General features: G+C 46.9%; 1 protein-coding gene across 2 annotated transcripts in view; it reads right to left on the minus strand.

The window, feature by feature from the left end:
* Positions 1-20227, minus strand: part of CADPS (calcium dependent secretion activator) — a 222069-nt gene that overhangs the window by 96202 nt on the left and 105640 nt on the right. For both annotated transcript variants that reach the window (XM_049826416.1, XM_049826415.1), the window contains exons 7-11: positions 18828-18939; positions 14430-14569; positions 12314-12380; positions 3844-3952; positions 2528-2740 (exon numbers count right to left, since the gene is read on the minus strand). In XM_049826416.1, coding sequence (XP_049682373.1) covers positions 2528-2740; positions 3844-3952; positions 12314-12380; positions 14430-14569; positions 18828-18939 — 641 coding nt within the window. The remainder of the gene's footprint in view (positions 1-2527; positions 2741-3843; positions 3953-12313; positions 12381-14429; positions 14570-18827; positions 18940-20227) is intronic.

A 20227-nucleotide genomic window follows, 5' to 3' on the forward strand; every position in this document is an offset into this window, starting at 1 on the left:
GAGCTGTCAGAGGGATCTAGATCCAAGGGAGGAGGAGGAAGGAGGACTGAGGACAAAACACACTAGCCCAGAGGGTGCTGGAGTAGCAAGTCATCATCAGACTGATGAGCTGACTGGTTTCCCCTTGCCAGGCTTTGGCACAACACAACCAAGAGGGTTTCCCAGTGCTTACAGCAAAAAGGGGAGCCTGAAGCCGCCCAGCTTATGGGGAAAACACACTGTGGATGGAAAGAGGGTGGTGGCATTAAAAAAAGCTGAATGATCCAGATTTGGAGCTGGTATTGGCATGAGAACAAGCGAGAGAAACTGAGGTCAGATCCTGACCCCCTCAGACGCCGTGGAGGGACCACGGGGTGAAATCTCGGCTGTTTTATGAGGGATCCCTGCCTCCTGGTAGCTGAGTGAGATGGAAAAACCAAGGTCAAACCTGTGGCATTTCTCTAGCTCCGAGCACAGTCAGGCTGATACAGCCTGCAGGACCACGAGCAGCACAAGTCTCCGGCGGACGTGCTGGGCTGTGGTTAGATGCAGAGAGGACTCCTGGGCTCAGTCACTGACTTCACTGCTCCCTGGCAAGGACTAGGACAATTCAGCTGCCTCTTCTCCATCCCAGGTAACCTCAGCAGGGGGGTTCAGCATTCCCCACGCACACAGCGCTTGGCTGCGCGTGGGGACAGCACACCCAAGGGTCCATGGCCCCGGGCATCCCTCTTCCCTCCCCAAACTCCTGGCAAACTTTGCTACAGCTGCTGCCAGGCAATTACGATGTGTTTGGGAAAGGGACCCTTCACCTGACCCCACATATTGGTCTGGCAAAGTGAAAACTCCGTAAACATTAGGAATTTACCCAGCAGAAAAGTTCTCCAGGCCTGATGTCTGCAGGGATGGGAGAAGACTGGAGGGAAAGGTGCTTCCCCAGTTTGATGTTCTCTCACTGCCCTTATCCTAATCCACAGAGATCATGCTGGGACGAGCAGGAGCACATCCTCTTCGCACCAACCACACAGCTAAGAGCATCCTTCAGCATTGCTTGTTAGGAGAGGGAGCCACAAGCAGCATCCCTCTGCCACTCTGCTACACTTTGAAGACTTTTAGCATGTAAAAAAGCAGCTGTAGAAGGACCTGTGCTTGCTACATCCAAGATCCCGGGCAGAGGGACACACAACCCCTGGGAGTGCTCTCCGGTCAGCACGACTTGTAGCTTGTAGCCAGGTCTACAGGCTAATCACAGCCAATAAACTTCCCACTTGCAAGACCCCAATTCCTACGTCCCATTTTGGCTTTCTGAGAGGCATCCTTCCTTCCCAACTCCAACACTTTACACCTTGCACCCCCAAAGTCAGTGACCTGACTGGAATGAAGAGGATGAGCGTCACTGAAATGAAAATACTGACTATGGGTTTACCATGCTGCATCATGCTACGTCCTCACTGACAGGAGCAGTAATGAAAGGCAGAAGGGAGTCCAAAATATACAGGCATGTGGAGGATACGAAAAAAAAAAAAAGCAGCAAGCAGAGGTTTTCTGCTATAACGTTGATCGTACAGCTGTATGTCTTGCATTGTTATTTTCTATAAATACTGACATGAAGAAGTTAAACCAACATAAAAGATGGTCAAATGATATTGATAAGCAAGGGGCAGATTTTCGGAGTCCCTTACAACAAAACGCTCCATAACAGCTTTACAGAGACTATTTTAAATGTTAAAATCTGATTTAATTAGAAGAATTTGCTACTATTTACCACTTTTTTCTTATTTGTCTTATATTTAATGATACTAATTCTTAAATTTTGCTGAAATTAGCAAGAACTACTGTATGTTACATAACAAAGGGGCTCCAGACGTGTGATCAAGACCTTCAAGAAAAATGAGTGAGGAGGCATTCATCTGGTTTATAATCACATTGCATTTGCAAGACAAAAGAAATTGCTCTAAATTTCAAATTAAGCAAACTGGGTATAACTGCACAGGACATGCAGCATAGCTACGACTTAAAAGATGATTGCTTTAAATTCACATCTAACTGGCCTGCAAAGCAACCTGTTAAAAATACCATATGTTTTCCTACAGTTGAATATTCAACAGGAGACCTCTTTTTGTGTGTGCATTTCATACTTGCAAGATTTGCACCTGTAGTTCTGAGCACGTGATGCATTTGATAGACAGCTAATGGCGCTAATGAATCGCTCTGATCTGGGTGTGCAGTTTATTGTGTGGGGGTAAAACGCGTGTCTGCAGAAAGCAAGCTGGGTCTCAGGCTCTCAGATCCCAGTCTCTCCTCCATCAAGTATTGCACTTTAAAATACTCATTGACAAGTTCCTCAAAGAATTTCGTTCCTTGGGTTTGGTTGTGCTAAACACACAGGTTAACTGCTTCTGGATCCACTGATGTAAAAAGCAGCTTAATGGTAATGAAAAAAATTTCATTTTGGAGTCAGAAACACATGTGCAAATATTGATTTACATCAGCGCAGAAAATCTTTCCATCAAAGACTTCTGCTCTCTAGGAGAATTTATTTACTTACAAAATTGAGAGATTGGGGCGTCTAGCTGGGGTACATTTCCTCCTTTAGCATTTAGCTTTTGCACTTGGGTAGGCGGCACAGGTTTGTGAGACTGGCCGGTGGCTCGGTACATGGCCTGGACCCACAGGATACGGTCCTGCTCATCGTCACTTGCAAAAATCACCGTGTCTCCTTCCTTCACAGCGTTGAAGAATGCTCTGCCGCCCTCCAAACCTGGCAGGAGAGGAAGCAACAACGGAGTTTCGCAGGCTTTGAGGCCAGCCAGGGGATCTCCCCCAGCTTCCCACCCCACCGCCGCCCCGGGTGTCCCCAGCCAGCCCGGCACTGCCCCTGGCTCCTGGCCAGTCCCCTCGCCTGCACCAAACTCACCTGCGAGAGAGCCCACCAGGTCCCCAGGTAGCACCCTGCACCGCAATTACTGAAACATGCCCCAACACACTCGGATTAATTGCTTCTCTCACCTACAGCCCCATCTGTGCAGGTCCTGTGCAGGTTGCATTGCATTAAAAATGGGTTTTGAGGGGAGGTGGGGGCAGGTTTCCCATTAGAGTGAGCGCACCAGCGCTCACACTGCACTAAGGGTGCTCGGGTGATGTGCTTATTTCTGTCTTTGCCCTGATTCGGCATCCATCTTCCCATCTCCCTAACACTGGAATTAAACCGGAATCAAGGTCTTGACAACCAACCTACTGTGTCTTTCTTCATCTCCTCTGGGGACACCGTTACCCAGGGCATGGTGAGGATCACCACGGTCAACGTATTGCCCCACTGAAATAAAAGAAATGTGATGCTCCTCCACTTGAAGAAGGCTCTCACCACATGACAGGTACCGCCAGGTACCACGGAGTTTCTAATCCTGCCCCTTCCACTCACTTTTATCTATGAGAAAGAAAATGGGACAGGCAAAAATGCCGGGTTGGTCCCATCAATATTTTCTACGATGAAGACGGGCATAGCTGCTAACCTTTTATTTAGGGAATATAATCCGAAGGCAGAGGCTAGGATCATCACTCGATTTGAGCATTCAATTCACAGTCAAATTTCCTTGGGATTTCAGCATCTCATTCACTTAGGCTCCCCAGAGAAGATGAGTCTTTCCCTCCTCTGGTGCAACTCCTACCTCAATTTCTTAGACCTATTTATAGTAAAGTCACGCATAGCTAATGATCAGTATAAACACAAACATATTTATAATAACGCTGATCACAGTTCAGCTGCAAGCGGGGAGATTGAGAGAGGGCTCCTGTTTGGGAGCCGTACGCAGCGTGGCGAGCACGAGCACCCGCGGGCGCAGCGGCGAGCTGTCGGCCCCGTACCTGGCTGCGGGTCGGTGTAGTCCACAGTGTATCCGTCGAGCTGGAGCAGCTCTTGAGGTTCCGCTTTTTTCTCCCGGTAGCTGCACATAGCAAATGTATATTGACTAACCTGAAGAAAACCACAAAGCTAAGATGGCACCGGGTGATCATGACAAGGCAATCCAAAGCGCTTTCAAATGCCGCGTGCTGACGGCGTGTTTACAGGCACTGGGGGTGGTGGGGTAATTTTGACGGTCATTGCCCGTACGAGACAGACTAAACTTTTTACCAGGCTTTTGCAAAGCTCGCTCCTAACACACCCTGCTGCAGCAGGCACCTAATTCTCCGCATCAGTACATACAGCGGTTTAATCTCCTCCAAAAGAGGAAGCTCCGCGCTTTAAACCCCTCTATCATTCATCCCCAGACAAGTGCAAGAGTGACACCCTGTCACAAACAATGTGAGCTAAATTGCTAGGTGCCAGTCATATTAAAGCAATCTTAAGATCCCACTGATCTCGGCAGTTGTTGTCATCAGTGCTGTAAATGGCAGCTCTCACTCCTCTGAGGTACCATCTGCATGACACGATACATTCAATGTCAAGCTCTTGACGGAAGCCGACTCAGCTGCGGGGGCTCTGCCAGGCTCCCGAATCGCCTTTAGGAGGCCATCAGGCCGCATCAAGACCCCGCGCGTACTCGGCGTGCTGCAATCTGGATGGTCGGCGAGAAGCTCGTCCAGAGAGGAGAGGAGAGGAGAGGAGAGGAGAGGAGAGGAGAGGAGAGGATTCTCCGTGCCCCAGGCTAGGAACTCACAGGGAAATTTACTGTCAAATGATTTCAAATGACTTTGTTAAGGTTATGTCACATCCTGGACGCCTGACGTAATTTTATTCGTCTGGACGTTTTCTTGACCTCTGGAGGAAACTTTAAAACTCCGGTGGGTGGCAACGGATCATGCTCGTCATTTTTTGGAAGTCAGGAGACATCCTGAAAGACGGACGAGAGGCTGGGCTGGGGGATTTTGCCTCCAAACTCCAGACAAATCGCTCGGCTACAAATACACACGCAGCACCTATTTTGGTGGCATCTATCGCTAATAAAATGTCATTTACTTAAGTCAGGGAAGCCGTCTATTGGCATAGCGTCTCCCAGCCGGCGCTCGGTTTATTGCTGCCCTCTGCGGGCTTCTGCTAGCTGCCAGCCTGCTCTCAGCAGCCCTGCCTGCACCGTGCCTTCCTCCAGGAACAGCTCCAAAAGCCACCTAAGAATAAACCCTATCATTAACACATTTGTGGGAGTAAGACTAAAAGTGATGCTTTAAGCATCTTGCATCCTCCTTAAAACTACCAGCGCTGACGAAAGATTGACAAGTAACAGACCAATAGCAGGAGCACACCAGTGCATATTCTATGCTATGAACTTTGAATGCATACCATCGTACCGGCAACACAAAATTTAAAAAGATTAACACGAAGAAATCTAAAAATAACCTAGTGCCCCACAGCACAACATTCAGACGACTCCTGCAGCGTTCATTCAGTCATACTTGCAGTATATTGCTGCCATCTCCTGGAGAAACTCTTGAATGTGCTTTATTTATGGTAAAATCCTGGAGATTTCATCTAAGCGGTGACGATTTGACTTCTCTGTGTTAGACAGCCCGAACTTCAGGGACTGCATGATAAATTTAATTCCTGAAATGAGTCAGTGCTAACCTATGCTGACGTTGATTGAAAACATTAATACAACTAATGTTTTTTTCTTCCCCTGTATGCTTTATAGCAACAGGTAAAATTCATTCAGTAGTTCAGTTTCTTTTCTGACCCTGAACATAAGGTCTGAATTTCAGGCTCTTCTTTATGTACAAATAATTCCTCTTGTCTTTGGTCCCAGAAAATGTTCTTCATCCCTAACAGTAAGCTAACAGTACAACAGCAACAGCATACAAGCACAACAGTAACGTATGGAAACACACGCAGGCATTTCAGAGCTTGTACTTCTCATGTTGAAAGTTATAAAAGACCGATGTAGACAGTAGGCTCTGGTGGAGCCATCCAGGGACAGAGGCAAAGCAAATTGGTCCCTCCTGTTAGCATTCACATTATTTCCTTGGAAGAAGCTGCTCTACGCCGTTATTAGAAGAGACCTCTAAGAGAAACAAACCTACAGTTGGGTCCACAACGTGCAGTGAGCCAGGGCTCATCTGGGTTCACGTCCTACTTCTCTACTCGTGCAGCTCAAGCACAAAGCCCAAGCTCAGGATTGCCCAAGAGCCTGCTGGCAGGAGGCAGGCTAGGATCAGGCTGGAGGGAGGAGACAGCTATCGATGGCCTCTGGAAAAGGTGCCAACTGTGTCACGCAGAGTGCCTGCGCTGAAACGACTCGAGCTACTGACTTCAAGGACTGGCATACAAGCCTGTCTGTCCTATCCTGCTGCCTCAAGCATTTATTGCTAGGGGTCAGAGAGAACCTGATGCCCTGGCTACCAGTGCAATGTGGCTCCTTCCATTTACAAGCGGTGGTAAAGCAAAACCCGACAAAACGAGATTCTGGAAAGCTCGGTGTGTCACGATCGTGCTTTGCTGCTGAACAGCAGTGTAGGGTCAAGTGGAGATTTCAGCTTGCCTTTCATCAGTCCTCTAAAATATTGTGCTTTAGAGAGCCTGCTTTCTGTAGAAGCTTAGAAGTGGCCAGACAAGTGAAACAGTTAATAGCAGAAATTAATCCTACAGCCTGCTGAGTTCACACTGAACCATAGCTGAGTATGAGAGCGAGCGAGCAGATGGGATGGGCAAGATGAATGGTTTGAGTAATTGGAAAAAACACAGATACAGAGAGGAAACTGAAGGAAGACAGAGGAGAAATCTCTGCCCAGTGAGGGACAAACTCTCAAAGCAGCTGGGATTTCATCCAGGGACTCGATAAGGGCCAGAAAAGGAGCATCCAAGGGAGCTGAACTGAGCAAAACTAAAAGAAGGGAAATAATCCAAGGCTGCCCTGGCTAGTTCATTACCGAAAAAAAAAGGGAGAATGCTTTGATAAATAATTTGAGACAAAAGAACAGAAGGAAAAGAAAGCGGGGGTAAGAGAAAAAGACAAAGAAATTCAGGAAAGGGGAAGCAGACAGCGGGAGACAAATGCCAAAGTTCACTATTCCCAGCCTGCTAAATTAGATCTGACTTTCTTGGCACTCGACCATATTCTGTCACCAGCTATATAATCCGACTGATTAATAAATACAGTAGCTATGTATTAACCAGTCCTGACTTTGTCCTTGTTTTTCCACCGGAGACTCCTGCTCTAGCAAGCACCGCTTTCCCCAGGATCCTGCTCAAACCTGTTAATTGTCATGCCTCACACTCCGAGCTCAGTCATTCGCCTCCCCCTTTCTCACTGTTGACATAACACCGCCCCACTTGGGTTAAAATCTTAAATGGACCTTTCCTAGATTAACAGCATGCATTTTGTCCCAAGGGAGAGAAACTGTGCTAAGATACTGCCAGCTGTAATACAGCTTTCCACTTTGATGGGAGACTCTTGTCCTCTGGTTGCAGCTGTACGTTGCCTCCCGAGCCCTTTCCTGACACAAATGAGCAGAGGAAATGATCTAGCTTAAAGAAAAAAATGTGAAAACAACAGTTTTCACATCTCAGCACATCCATTCAGCCCTAAACAACTGCACATAGCAGTTGTCCTAACTTCCTTCAAGCAGGAGGTGTGCGTATGCTCTCCTCGGGCAGCGATGGGAAACCATCCTGTGTGAGTACAGACGGGATGGGCAGGACCTACCGTAGTCAGGTGTAACGAGCTGTGGCATCTGTTTAACCAGCAGTTTCCAAACGTTTTGTATTTATCATCAACACTCGAGGTTTCTCAAGAATCACCACATATGCCCAGTTCTCAGTGAGGGTCTAACTGAAAACATGATTTAATATGATTATGGGGACCAGCTACGGGTCATTTACCTTGACTTGAGGACCCACAGTCTAGGACTGCTGGTGTGGTACACTGCAATTTTGCTGAATTACTTTCAAATTCTGTTGGTTAGTCGGAGTTACTGAACACTTACTTCATTTCATTTTATCCCGAGTCAGCTGAGTTTTGCTAAAAGCAGGAACTGTCACTGTTAGTCTAAATTATAATGAGTTCAGGGAGTCTGTCACTAGAACAATAGATCCAGGCGTAGACGCTGCAACTGGTTTTAATCTGCAGAGAGTTGATCTGGTTCCAACAACATTCTGCAAACACCATCAGACACAATCAGCCAAAAACTGCTTCAAGCTACTCAGCAGACATGTCATCCAGGTACCATGGAGTGTTACTTCCCATATGCTGCCAGAGCACAGAAATGGGGTTATGACAAGAGAAGAGCAGATTTAGTCTGAAATCTCAACGTAATTAATTCACTTGCCCTTAAGAATCATTATAAGAAAATTCCTATCGCAAAGCCAGCAAACCCACCAGTACCAACAATAGTGTTGTTACCAGTACAGCACATGAGACCTTGCAAATAATTAATACAAGCTCTGTCAGCTATCAAAAATACCAGCTTTTGCACGATCAAGGGTCTAATTGGCAAACTGGCTGAAATTTGTAAGCTGTGCTCGGGCAGCTGATAGAGCAACTTAGGAAACACTTACAACATCTGTGATGGATGTACATTTTCTTTCCTAACTAGTCACGGAGAACTTTGCCCTAAATTGCTCCATTGCTTTTGCTTACCACTGCCACTGGCATTACTGTTGCCTTTACGAAGCATTTTCCTCACTTGTGATGCTGCGGACCATTTCCATCCAAGCTCAGGGCCATATTCTGCCATCGCTTTCACGCTGCATATCTCAGGATTTAAAATTAGGCAAGTAACGAGTCTCTGCCATGTAATTTACATCTAATCAGTATTCTGCTCTTCTGCTGCTCATCTCAAAGGGTGTCTACGAGAAGGGTGGGCAGCGCGCAGAGAGGACTGCGATTCATTCGGAAGAGAAAACTATCCCCTCTTAACGCACGGGTGCATGCTGGAGGAGCACATGCACCGGCTCCGCCGGCTGCTCCATGCCATAAACCGTCCCCGCGGGGTTGAACCAAGTCCACCCAGCCATGCGTGTGCTGGAGAGGCGAGACCCGGTTCTAGCAACGGCACAAAGGAACCGCTCTCACCCACTACACCCAAACAAATCATCTCCACTCCTGTACAACCCTCGCAGCTACACAGACACAGAAGGTGCGAGGGATTATTCCACCCAAATTACAAGGCAGTTATTGCTCCTTTCCCCTTCTCTCCGGGGCTCACACAAGCCAAGCAGCACTGGAAATGCTCCCTGCACAGCTCCTTTTTCTACGTACGCGCGCAAAGCCTCCGTTCATACCAGCGAGGCATCGCTGACACAAAAGAGACAAACTGCCATCAACACCCTCCTCCTTGGTGCCGCCCATGCAGTTTGGCACCTTTGTGCCTTGTTTAGATGGCTATGAAGAGTTTGAGCATTTATCACCATGAATTTCTTAACCGCTGGTACAGGAAGGCAGAGCGGTACCACCCAATGGCACTGAAGGAACCGAGGCTGCGTCCATCTGAAATGAGGCAAGAGGGGCAGGAGAGGGCACAGGACCAGGAGGAGGAGGTTACTCTGCAAGGGACGGGAGAGGAGACAGAGCTGCAACAGAAGATGCTACAGGTAAGGGACAGAGCCAAGGGATCAGAAAGGAAACATTTAGTTATCATCCGAACATACAGCCTTGCCCTCCTGGCAGTGTCACAGACTGACCAGACCGCTATATCCCAAATGGACTATATGCTTTGGACTCCGTCTCTGGCTCTGGTGCAAGCAGGAGCCTGGTGCAGATGAGTGAGCTCCTGAAACAGCGGCTGCTCCTTGTCCGTTCTTTACAGAACAGAGCCAGGTCACCTTCCTGTGGGGGTTATTTTCTGTCTGTGGTTTAGCAGAGTTCAGAGCATCCTTGGACATCAACACCTTTGCTGCCAATCCCTGTTCGTATCAGCACCCATCCTTTGCATTGCATGAAAAGCAAATGACAAACATACGGACAGCAAAGTATTTTTATTCCATCTTTATTGCCTGCTGACATGTTCAATATGCTCAAACTACATCTGAGGGACTGCATAGAGAGTGTTTCTTGTTTATATTTGATGTACGGCAGAACACTTTACATTGCACCAAATGTTGAGCAAACGGTAACATAACAGAGAAGCTGCAGTGGCAGCTGGAATTTCTGAGGTGGGCTACAGAGACTCTCTGGGGGCAAAAGTCTGCTCATCTTATTCAAATGAATTGCTTTTCTGGCCAAATTCTGCTCTTATATGCCAACTGACGAATACAGACCTAGTAACATGAGAAAACATGGAATAACTCTGAGAGCTTCAATTCTACAGCAAGCTGAAGAATATATAGCAAGTGAAAACTAGAGAAGTAACTGCAACCACAGAGAACGGCCAGAAGAAAGGCTCCTTGAGAGAGACATGTGAATCCATGCCCAGCCCTGCAAACCCTTGCACAGAAGACTATCAACAGATTTATTTATGGGAGAAGCTATGTTAGGCAGGAGGATTCTCTGCTTTGGAGAATATTCACAAGGAAAAAGGGACTGAGAACTTGGTCTCATAGGAATGAATCATCTCTCAAGGAAAAGCAATACCAGTCGCTCTACAGGTGATCACAGACTGCCATAGCACTTTTAACTTCATTTCAGAACATAATAAAGGAAACATACAGAGAAAAGCAATGCCTCAATCTCTGCCCAAGAACAGGGTCACTGCATAATGTTCCCAAAAGACCCGTCCTTCATTAGGGCCTCCGCTGCTTCTTACCCAGGAGACGGTTTGGGATTTACCTCCAGCTATCTAGCTCTGCAAGATGCTGGGCTCCCCCGCGAGGTGCCAATCACCCTACACCACCGGGGACCTGGCAGTCCCTGCACGGAGGGTGCATCGCAAACCAGATGCCTCTAGGAATGGATTATGCAGCTCCTAAACTCATCACTTTTACCTAAATCTAAATGTACTACTTGGGCAGATAGAGGCACCTCCTGTGACTGCTCTACACTAACTCCCCCACTTCTGTGGCCATTTTGACCCCATTTGGAGTACAAAATGAGCACTTAAACTGTCGCTGCTGATCATAGTTGGTTATTGGATTAGGTACTCAACTGGACTTTCCAAATAGGCTCCTACTTACATGGGTCACGCACATCATAAATCCCTTTTACCTCCCCAGAATGGATTTTCTTACCTGCCACATGATTTAGCGCTGTGGAGGCAGGCAGCGATGGAGAAACGGGGAATGCAATTAAGCGTCCTACTGAGACAGCTGAACTTGGAGCAATAACCAGTTTACACCAGGTGACTTAGGACCAGAGAAGCCAGCTGTGTAAGGCAGAAGAGGGACTGTGTGGACTCCTCCTCTTACTGGCGCAGGAAAGCCAGCACACAAGCATGCCCCATCCCAAATGGGGAGCCTGGTCCACCAGGTTTACACCTTCTCCGTTCTTACACATGGGTGAAATCCCGGCCCCTCTGCAGCAGACCTGCTGTCTGCTTCAGCAGCAGCAGGATTTCACCCTCTGACCTGATCGCTTCGGATCTGTGCTGGCACAAGATCTCAGTTGGATCCCGTGTTATTCCATTACAGCATCTGTGTTGCTTTCATCACAGGACCCTGCACAAAGCTTTTATTTCTCATACTTGGAGACAACATACCATGGGGAACCCAGAGGGGAGGGAGAGAGAGATGGACCCAAGAGGACTCTGTGGCTTTATCAGACTGGTGTGAAGATGGAGTTGCTCATACTGGGACCCCACACTTCTGTGGCCAATGCAGTGGTTTCAGCTGTCCTTAGGAAGGTAAGGGAAGATCTAACACACTAAGTACTGACCAGATCCTTTTAGGTCACAGAGGACATCTTCTGCCTGTTTCCTTGAAATTCTTAATCATGGTCAAATATACAGGCCTACTGAAACTGGGAAGGCAGAAAGTGAAAAAAAGAAAAAAGGAAAAAAGGAAGAAAGACAGCGCAATATGATCGATGAGAGCTGTAGACAATGAGAGGCAGTAATGAACATGAAGGCAAAATAAGTGTCAAGAACGATATACTGACTCTGCTGTAGCCAGTGATTAAACGTCTGTAGATCTCAACGGACTTCAGATTTTACCTGGAGGCTCAAAAGGGAGCATTTGCACCCAAATACCTCCAGCCAAGATGGACTGACCTTCCTCCTCATCTCATTAATTCCTCACTAAAATTGCTTCTCCATTTCACCAAGTATTTGTGTGCATCAGGAAACTCATGGCCAGAGATCTGCAACTGGGATATCCTTGAGAAGATGTATACATTTAGAAAAAAATCCATGACTTAACAGGCACCCTACGCAGAACCACAGCTTAGCATCAATTACAAAGCACTGAAAATGGCCAGAGGAAAGATTTAAATATTTCATGTTGTGATTTAAGATCACTTCTAGTTAAATCTGTTACCTGGACCAGGACAAAGAATCGTTTCTTCCATCTCTTCCAAACATTTTTACCAATGGCCCATAAATACCTAGGAGAAAAGAACAGGTGAATTCAGCACACAACTGACTACATGTTGTTCTCTTGTTTTTCAGTATGTTTTCTTTACACCTGGAAACTGAAGTTAATGCACAAGCAGAAGTAATTACAAGACTCTTAAGCTCAGCAGCATTCCTGAATGTGTTTATTTCTAGCCTGAACAAATAACCTGTAAAGAAAGTGACACAAAAAGCTCCCAGAGTCTTAATGTTACACAGTATTAATTCTCTCCTCCTCCTTGTCTTTCACAACTTGCTCAGAATTTAGAAGGTCTTCAAAGCCAGTGAATAGCTACGACACAGTCAGATGGGTGAAGAATGGAAGAATTAAGGGTGAGAAAACCCAAATGTTGCTTTAAGCTTTCATAAAATCGTTTGGCTGAGGGGAGCTGTCAAACAGAGGGACACTTACTACATCAAAACCAGTCCCCAGGATCCCAGTATCCACTGGGACTAAACCAGGACACTTCGCTGAACAGCTTAAGATGAATTCCTAGAAATTGCTTGGCTACAGATATTCAAGCAAACTGAGTAATTTCTGAGAAGGAGTGAATTTACTGTTTTCTATAAAGGAGGAATTAACTTTTAAAATTAATGTCAAAATTAGCATTTAATCTCTGTGAAGAAGCGGCCACTGTAACACTGTAATACAAAGATTGGCAAAAATAGTGGCAGCACCAGACTAATAATAAACACAAGGACATTATTCAGCATTAATATGTTTTATGTATCTTTATAATGATTTTAGTTCTGGCTCAATAAATAGAAAAACAATTCCTTTTTGGTTATGCTAGTGGTTCCTTATGCCAGAAGAGATCCAGCATACTCTTGGTGAACGTTTAAGCCACAAAACACCAAGCCATGCTAATGTGGGCACTGAGTCCTTGTCTAGTTCAAGAACAGGGTAATAATTGTCCTTTTTGCTATTGCCACTAACATCAACGGGAAGACAATCTCTCTTCTGATAGCAAGCTAGTATTGTAAACCACATAGTTTTAAGCAGCATCTTGTAAATCAAATGTTAGCAGAAGAAAGCCTGAGAAAAGCCAGGACTGCTCAGCCCTGTTGCTATCAGCTACAGTCAAGGAAGTAAATATGACAGGTGAACTGTGCTTTCTGGCTTTTGGTGTCCGTGATCGTGGTGGAAAAATTAAGCCGCATGTGGCTATTGGCTCTGATCTCATTAGCAGAGGAGACAGGAGGAGGAGTAGACGGAATTTAAAAAAAAGATGAGTGATCCAAACCATCTAATAATGGATTGAATCTAACAAAACACTATGAAAATAAAAGTAAAAACAAAGTCACTTTTATAGCACCAAAAACATACCGGAGAAAGAGTTAACCAAAACAGTGACTTTCCTGGACAGTTTCTATTTTTTATGACATCCTCAGCTCTTGTAGAGCAAACAGAGGAAAGCCTTGCCAATGGCGTTAGCTAGATCTTCCCAGGGATGATCTAATCTGTAATTGTGTGGCACGAAGGTGGAAGCCAGGGGTGGCAGTCAGGGATCCCTCTGGCCCCAGATCCTCTGACACTCATGTCTTGAAGGGAGAGGTTTCCCTTTTAACCTTCCAGATCATTAGTTCTGCTCCAGGCAACTGCTATTTAATTGTGCTGTGTATCTCTGTATAAATAATGACAATCACACTGGGGTTTATTTCAGGAGGGAGGTGCACTGTGCTTTTGGTTCTGAGAAGTCAATACAGGGAAACACAGAATAACTTAGGAAATTATACCATTCTCAGTAACAGCATCAGGCAGCTCACCTATTATTTCCTTACAGGAAAAAAAATAACCTTGCAATTTCCTGAGCAATACTGTTTAAAATTTAAACTGTTTGGCTGATATGCATTTAAAAGACTATGCTAAGAATATAGAAAGTGCATTATAAATGACTGAACTAAGGCCATTTTTATATTTAACTTCCATTTGACCTCCAGTGAACTTGAGAAAAAGTGTTTCTCTTCCAGAATCTCAAAAAAGAGAAATTTTCTAATGCACATTCAAAACAAATTGAGTTCAGATCAAGACAAGTGTTTACCCAGAGTGCTTCATGTTTTGAGGCTTATCCATTCGCACGGCAAGCTTGATCTTCAGGTCTTGATCCGGGCAGTTTTTGGAAACAGTCATTTTGTGCCACTCTGATTGCTTTGGGCTATTGGGAGTAGGGTGGAGAACAACCTGCAAGCGTCAAAATCAACAATGTTAAAGGGAAAAATTATTCACAAAATGGGTTTTAATGGGGAACAAAAGCACATCAGATGAACTACTTTTGCCCTAAAAGTCAATCTGGAACTTTATATTCATATCAGTGAGGATGGCTTTTTAATGCTTTTCTAAAGTATAGCTTATTATTTTGAGATTCGTTCATATATTCTTTGGCTCCTCCATCTACTATGCCATTGTTCATGGGATTGTGCAGAAAAGAACTACGTTATCAGTTCCCATCGTTTAAGGAAAGATCATGGTAAATGAACTTGCAACTGTCCAGATAAACCAGTCTAGAACTGATGGTGGACTAATGTGATTAGCAAACCAGCAACAAGTTTTTCTGCTGAGGTTGCCCACTGCAGTCACCCACTTTCAGGCTCATACAACTTGGTCAGCCTCCAGCCTTCCTGACATTTCCCATGTGAGGTGTGCTGTTTTGAGGGCTCAGAAAGCTCTACCTAAAATGGTTCATCGATTGCTACTACCAGGTTGTGGGGAAGCTGGCTTGGTGTTTGGCTTACTGTTACGACTGGAAGCAGTAGGCAACATTTTAGGTAGGCTGGTGTGTCTGACTGCACTATGACAGCAGATAAAATCTGCAACCCATGTCATAACATCAGTGGCTGCAGGACTCTCTGCTTCCATTTCATGCAGCGAGGGAACGATGGGATGGTCTCCAGCTGGGGTAAATCAGTGCGACACCACTGACTGCAGTGGAGCTGTGCAGATGAACACCAATGGAAGTGCTTGGCTCATCAAAGAAACAGAAAGGCTCCAAGAGGCTAGTAATCATTCCTGATCACAGCTGTGCTTTTCCCACTCACCCATTACCCCTACAAAGCAGAGTAGCTCCCTCAGCCAGCGGGCCACAGAGTATTCTCCAGAACTACACCACATCCACCGTCTTCTCCTGGTGTTTCCGTATGTGTCCTTTGAGGTGGCTTAACCCTCTCCCTCCTACGCCCATTCCTCTTCTGATGCTTTCACTCTCAGAGGCGACTTTGCCCGGCACAAATTCATTCAAGTCTCCACTGTCCCATAGTGAGATGAATCTCCTTTAAATCCATTAACCTTTACGCAAGCAAATTATTTTACAAATGGCAGCATTCACCCTGGTTATTTGATGTCCTGCCATCACTCATTCCTTGCTCACACTTAAGTCTGTGCTCCTGCCAAACTCCAGCCCAGACTATAATCTTGTATTCCTCTGCTCTTCAACTTTATTGCTGAGTCAACAACCTAGGGGCTCTTTTCCAGCAAAATATCTTTGATGCTATTACCCTCTGATGAATGATTTTAAAAATTATTTTATTGCCTCCTCCAAAGCTTGAGGTTAAGATCAGTAGATTCTCGACTTCACCCTTATTCATCAACATTATTTATCACTTCTTTTATTGAATTAGACTAATGCTTTCTCTGGCAGGAATCTGAAGCTGTTATTAGTTACATAGATAACTGAGCAACACCAGTCTCTACTGCATCACTCTTGGAAGAAAACATATTTAAGCAAATCCTGAAGATGAGAAGCGAGTCCTCCGCACTAGGTGTTGTTAGAAACACAGATGGACCCAAACTCTGAGCCGTATCCAAGGACCCCCACTGCAAGGCAGGTCATGCAAGCACATAGACTCGCACTAAACCACATCTCTGAGTGAGGCAGCAGCCACTCAGGGTGTTTGGGATGCTCTCTACTTTGATTTCTAACTCTTTTTCAACAAAAGGTGCATAAACTTTGCCCAGTGTTGTTGTAATTCATGGCTCTTCCCCTCCTTGCTCTCTGTAGATGAAGTCTTGGCATGGCTGAAATCCGTGGGAGCCTTGCCACCGGCTTCAATAGGGCCAGGATGTATTCCCATGCCTTCAGCCGCCCATCCAGCAGTTTAGGGCTTGGGAGCATTTTCCAGCTCTCCCGTGGATAAAAGTGGTGAAATGAGGAGTGCCGGCCGCTTGCCAATTTAACACTTGCAATAGAAAGTGTGCATTGTACATGCCTGGCAGAGCACAAAGCCGCTTCTCAAAGGACGGCTGAGCATGGGTGTTTTTGTGTATAAAACCTGCTTCCCTTCTCTCTCCGTGCAGACAGGTTCGTGCCCACTCCAACAGCTAAACCAAGGGCTTAACACGCTCCCGGTTTCATTATTTCATTAAAGAAGAAATCTTTAATGCAGCCTGAGCAGACACGCGTCATCTCTCGGCCGCTCTGGGCACACCGAGCATCCCTTTGAAGTTCGGCCGCCTGAAAGCGCCGGTGGCCACGGGCCAGGGGAAATCACCGCCCGGCTCCCCGCGCTCGCCGCCGCTGGCCCGCGTCCTTCGGCCCGCAGAAGCTCAGAGCCGAGGGACGGCTTCCCGCTGGACCGGGAATTAAAGCGCACTGGTGGGGCTGGCTCAGCAGCGTTCCAGGGCAAGAGGGGTTGCTTTGGGGCCTGACGTCTTTCTCAGAACAACACGCACAGCTAATTGCTTCCCGAGACCAGCAAAGTCAGCACCGCTTATGGGTGCCAGTGGAAACAAGACTTAGAAAGCAAGCGGGTCTGCGCTGAGTGTAACAACTCAGGGGAAAAAGCCCTGAATGGCATCATGGCCTGGGTGAAGAGCTCTGCTCAGCATGCTGCAGCGGATAAAGGCAGGAGTGCCGGGCTGTTTGAAGAAGAAGGTTTTGAAAATAATCCTGAAAATATTATGATGCTGTGCGCCAAAGCAACTGTAGGTCCTTTGGCTGGAGTACTGCAGCCTAGTGGGGTCATCCCCTTTGTCAAAAAAGGAGGAGCACAGGGGAAAGGAGGGATCGAGGTGTGGATGACGAAAGTCCGAAGAGGCTGTGACTCTCTTTGAAGAGAAGATTGAGAGGAGAAAAAAAGGGGTAGCTTTGCTTTTCTCTCTCTCCCAAGTGCAAGAACAAAGAATGTTACATGAACATGAAAACACAAATAGTTAAAATGAACATAAATTATATGAGACAAAAGCTCTCTCCACCATAAAAATATAAATTAAATCCACAGCTCACTAGGACCTGAAAGGATGTGTGGCACTTGTATGAATAGGATGAACACAAAACCACATGAATTAGGAAAAACTTTCTTATATGGACACAGACTCGCCAGTGTCAAGGCACAAGGAGCCACGGGAGTTAGCGAGAAACCAATTGGAAATACCGTACTTGGGCTTGCCACAGGATCAGTGGCTTCCTTGGCCATCGCTTTCGTGGCCATGGCCACGTAGATAGGGAGGAGAGCAAGGTGTGCTGCAGACCCGGGCAGACAGAGCCCAGGCTGCTCCTGGAGATCGCTCAGGCCATGCTGAGCCATGACACGGGAGGTTCCAAGCCCACGTGTAAGGCGCAGCCTCTCTCACCCTGAAGTGATTTTCATGGGGTCTTCACCATGCTGATCCCACACCCCTGAACAGCTGAGGAAGGCATGGCAGGGGGTTTGCTGCCACTTATGCCTGGGGCCAACACAAATTATACAGCTAAAAAAAATCCACGGACAGTAACTGAAGTGTCCCAAAGCCACAGAAAAGTGTCGTCCACAGATATTCGGGAGCTGTGGGCTGCAGTGATGAAGGGCCACCGGGCCCAGGGTGCTGGTTTAGAGACCACAGGTGAGGGGCAGAGATGGGGTGGGAAGGTTGGTTCTGTGGCCAGTACCCCAGGAATCTGAGCTCTTTGCTACTAACACCATTGATGGGGGCAAAGAACCCCCACGTTTCACTCCCCAGTCCAGCCCCACTGAAGCCACCAGTTCAGCCACAATCCCCAGGGGCAGCCAGGATTTCAAGTCCTTTGCAGTGAGTACCGCAGTCAGTGCTTTCAAATGCTCAAACCGTGCACCGGCTGCTCAGCAGATATGAGAGCAGCTTAACACTCTCTTGCCAAACTTAAATCCCCTCTTTTTGCTTCAGCATAATCCCCTTTTCTGCCTCAGGAATGTCCATTTCCGTAAGCAACTTCTAAGGCTTTCCGGACTGCCAATATTGCACACAAGATCCTCTGCCTTTGCTCAGTGCAGGCACAGCCAGCTGAAATCCTGCCATTAAAAACTCACAACAAAGACAGCATGCGAGATGCACTCCTTTCCAGCAGTGGAGAGCTTGCTTTTTTTTCCCCCTCCTGAAGCTTGGCAAAAAAGCAGAGCATGTTGTGCTCCAAAGATATTTCCGTACAGGAGAGATTTCTCTAGAAAAGCAGGGCCAGAAGGAAACATTATTAAACTCAAAATCTCCTTACCCTCCCAAGCTCTTTGTCCTCCAGAGCCAGCACTCCTGTGCTCTCTGTGAACAGCTTCACCTTCACTGCAGGAAGCGCATGTGTTGTTGTGAAGTCTCCTTGGGTGCCCCAGCTGTGAAAATAAAGAAAGAGAGATGTTCAGCTCCACTGGCAGGTCAGCAGCACTATTGCTTAGGTGTGCAATGGTTAATTGAAAATGTCCTGTCTGGCACAAGCCGAAGTGGTTGGGCTGTCTGAGTGACAAGGGCACTAATTATCATCTTCAGGAAATGTGGGACAGATGTTTGGAAAACACATGATGGTTCTTTGGGGGGGGGGAAAAAACACCAGAGAGTATTTGGGAGCAGCATGAAACCAAATTTAAGAGAACTTTTTTATTTAGAAAGAACAATATGTCTCCTGCAGCGACAGCCTGTATAGTCACAACAGAAGTTGAGGATCGAGGACATCTGCAATCACTCATGCCTCTGCTCTTCTCTTGGCTAATTAAGCTCTCCTTTTCAGGTTGATAGTGAGGTTTGCTTTCTCTGAAGAAATCCCAGTTTAACCTGGGTCCTCTTCCAAGCCCCAGCCCAGTCCTCCAGCCCAGCCCAGGTTTAAGTTCAAGCCATTACGTCTGGAGTAATCCTAGTGTGCTGGGACTGCAGAGCAGGACACCAGCTCCTCGGAGATGGGACGGCAGTGGCGAGGAAGTGGCCACCTCTCCAACTATGCAATGAACCCAGACCACCTTCTGCTATTTGTACTCCACGAGTCACCCCCTGGCTGGTCCTGTGGCTTGGGAAGGAGCGCTACAGAGGCTGAATGACCCACAGTATGCGAAAATCCCCTCTAGATATTCATGTTTTCTAGAGGACGTCTCCAAGCTCCTGCAACCTGCTGCCCAAGCGTGCAGAGAACATGAACTCATTCCACATGGAATCCTGCAGGCTCAAGGATCCCAGCCATTGTCTGCCGACACCTATGGCCAAACTTGCTGGCTTAAGTTGTACAAGGGGAGCCCACCCCACAGGTGACCTTCCCCACACGGGTGTGGGAACCGCAGCAGCCCTGCAGCCCTCCGGAGGGAGGTCCGGTGATGGGCTTGACCCTGTCACGCTAGAGGTTTCCTCTCTCGACACAGACACTTGGGGAAGCTTTGAGGACAGAGCCCCAGTTTGACCACAGCTCACTGCACTCTGCTTCAGGGACTTTCCTGCTGGGCCCTGTTCCCATCCCAGCGAGCAGCGTGCTGCAGCTGGAGCTGCTGCCTGGTGACACCGCGAGGGCTCACCTGAGCTGCGCTGGCGAGCATCCTCGTTGGGTTCTCTTAAGGATACCCAGACCTTACACTGCAGTCAGCTTTGATTTAGAGAGATGGTAGGGAAAAGAAACCCGTGAAACACCACAGCTTTTCAAAT

Source organism: Accipiter gentilis, chromosome 23 (genome assembly GCF_929443795.1).
Source record: "Accipiter gentilis chromosome 23, bAccGen1.1, whole genome shotgun sequence".
NCBI classification, from domain to species: domain Eukaryota; kingdom Metazoa; phylum Chordata; class Aves; order Accipitriformes; family Accipitridae; genus Astur; species Astur gentilis.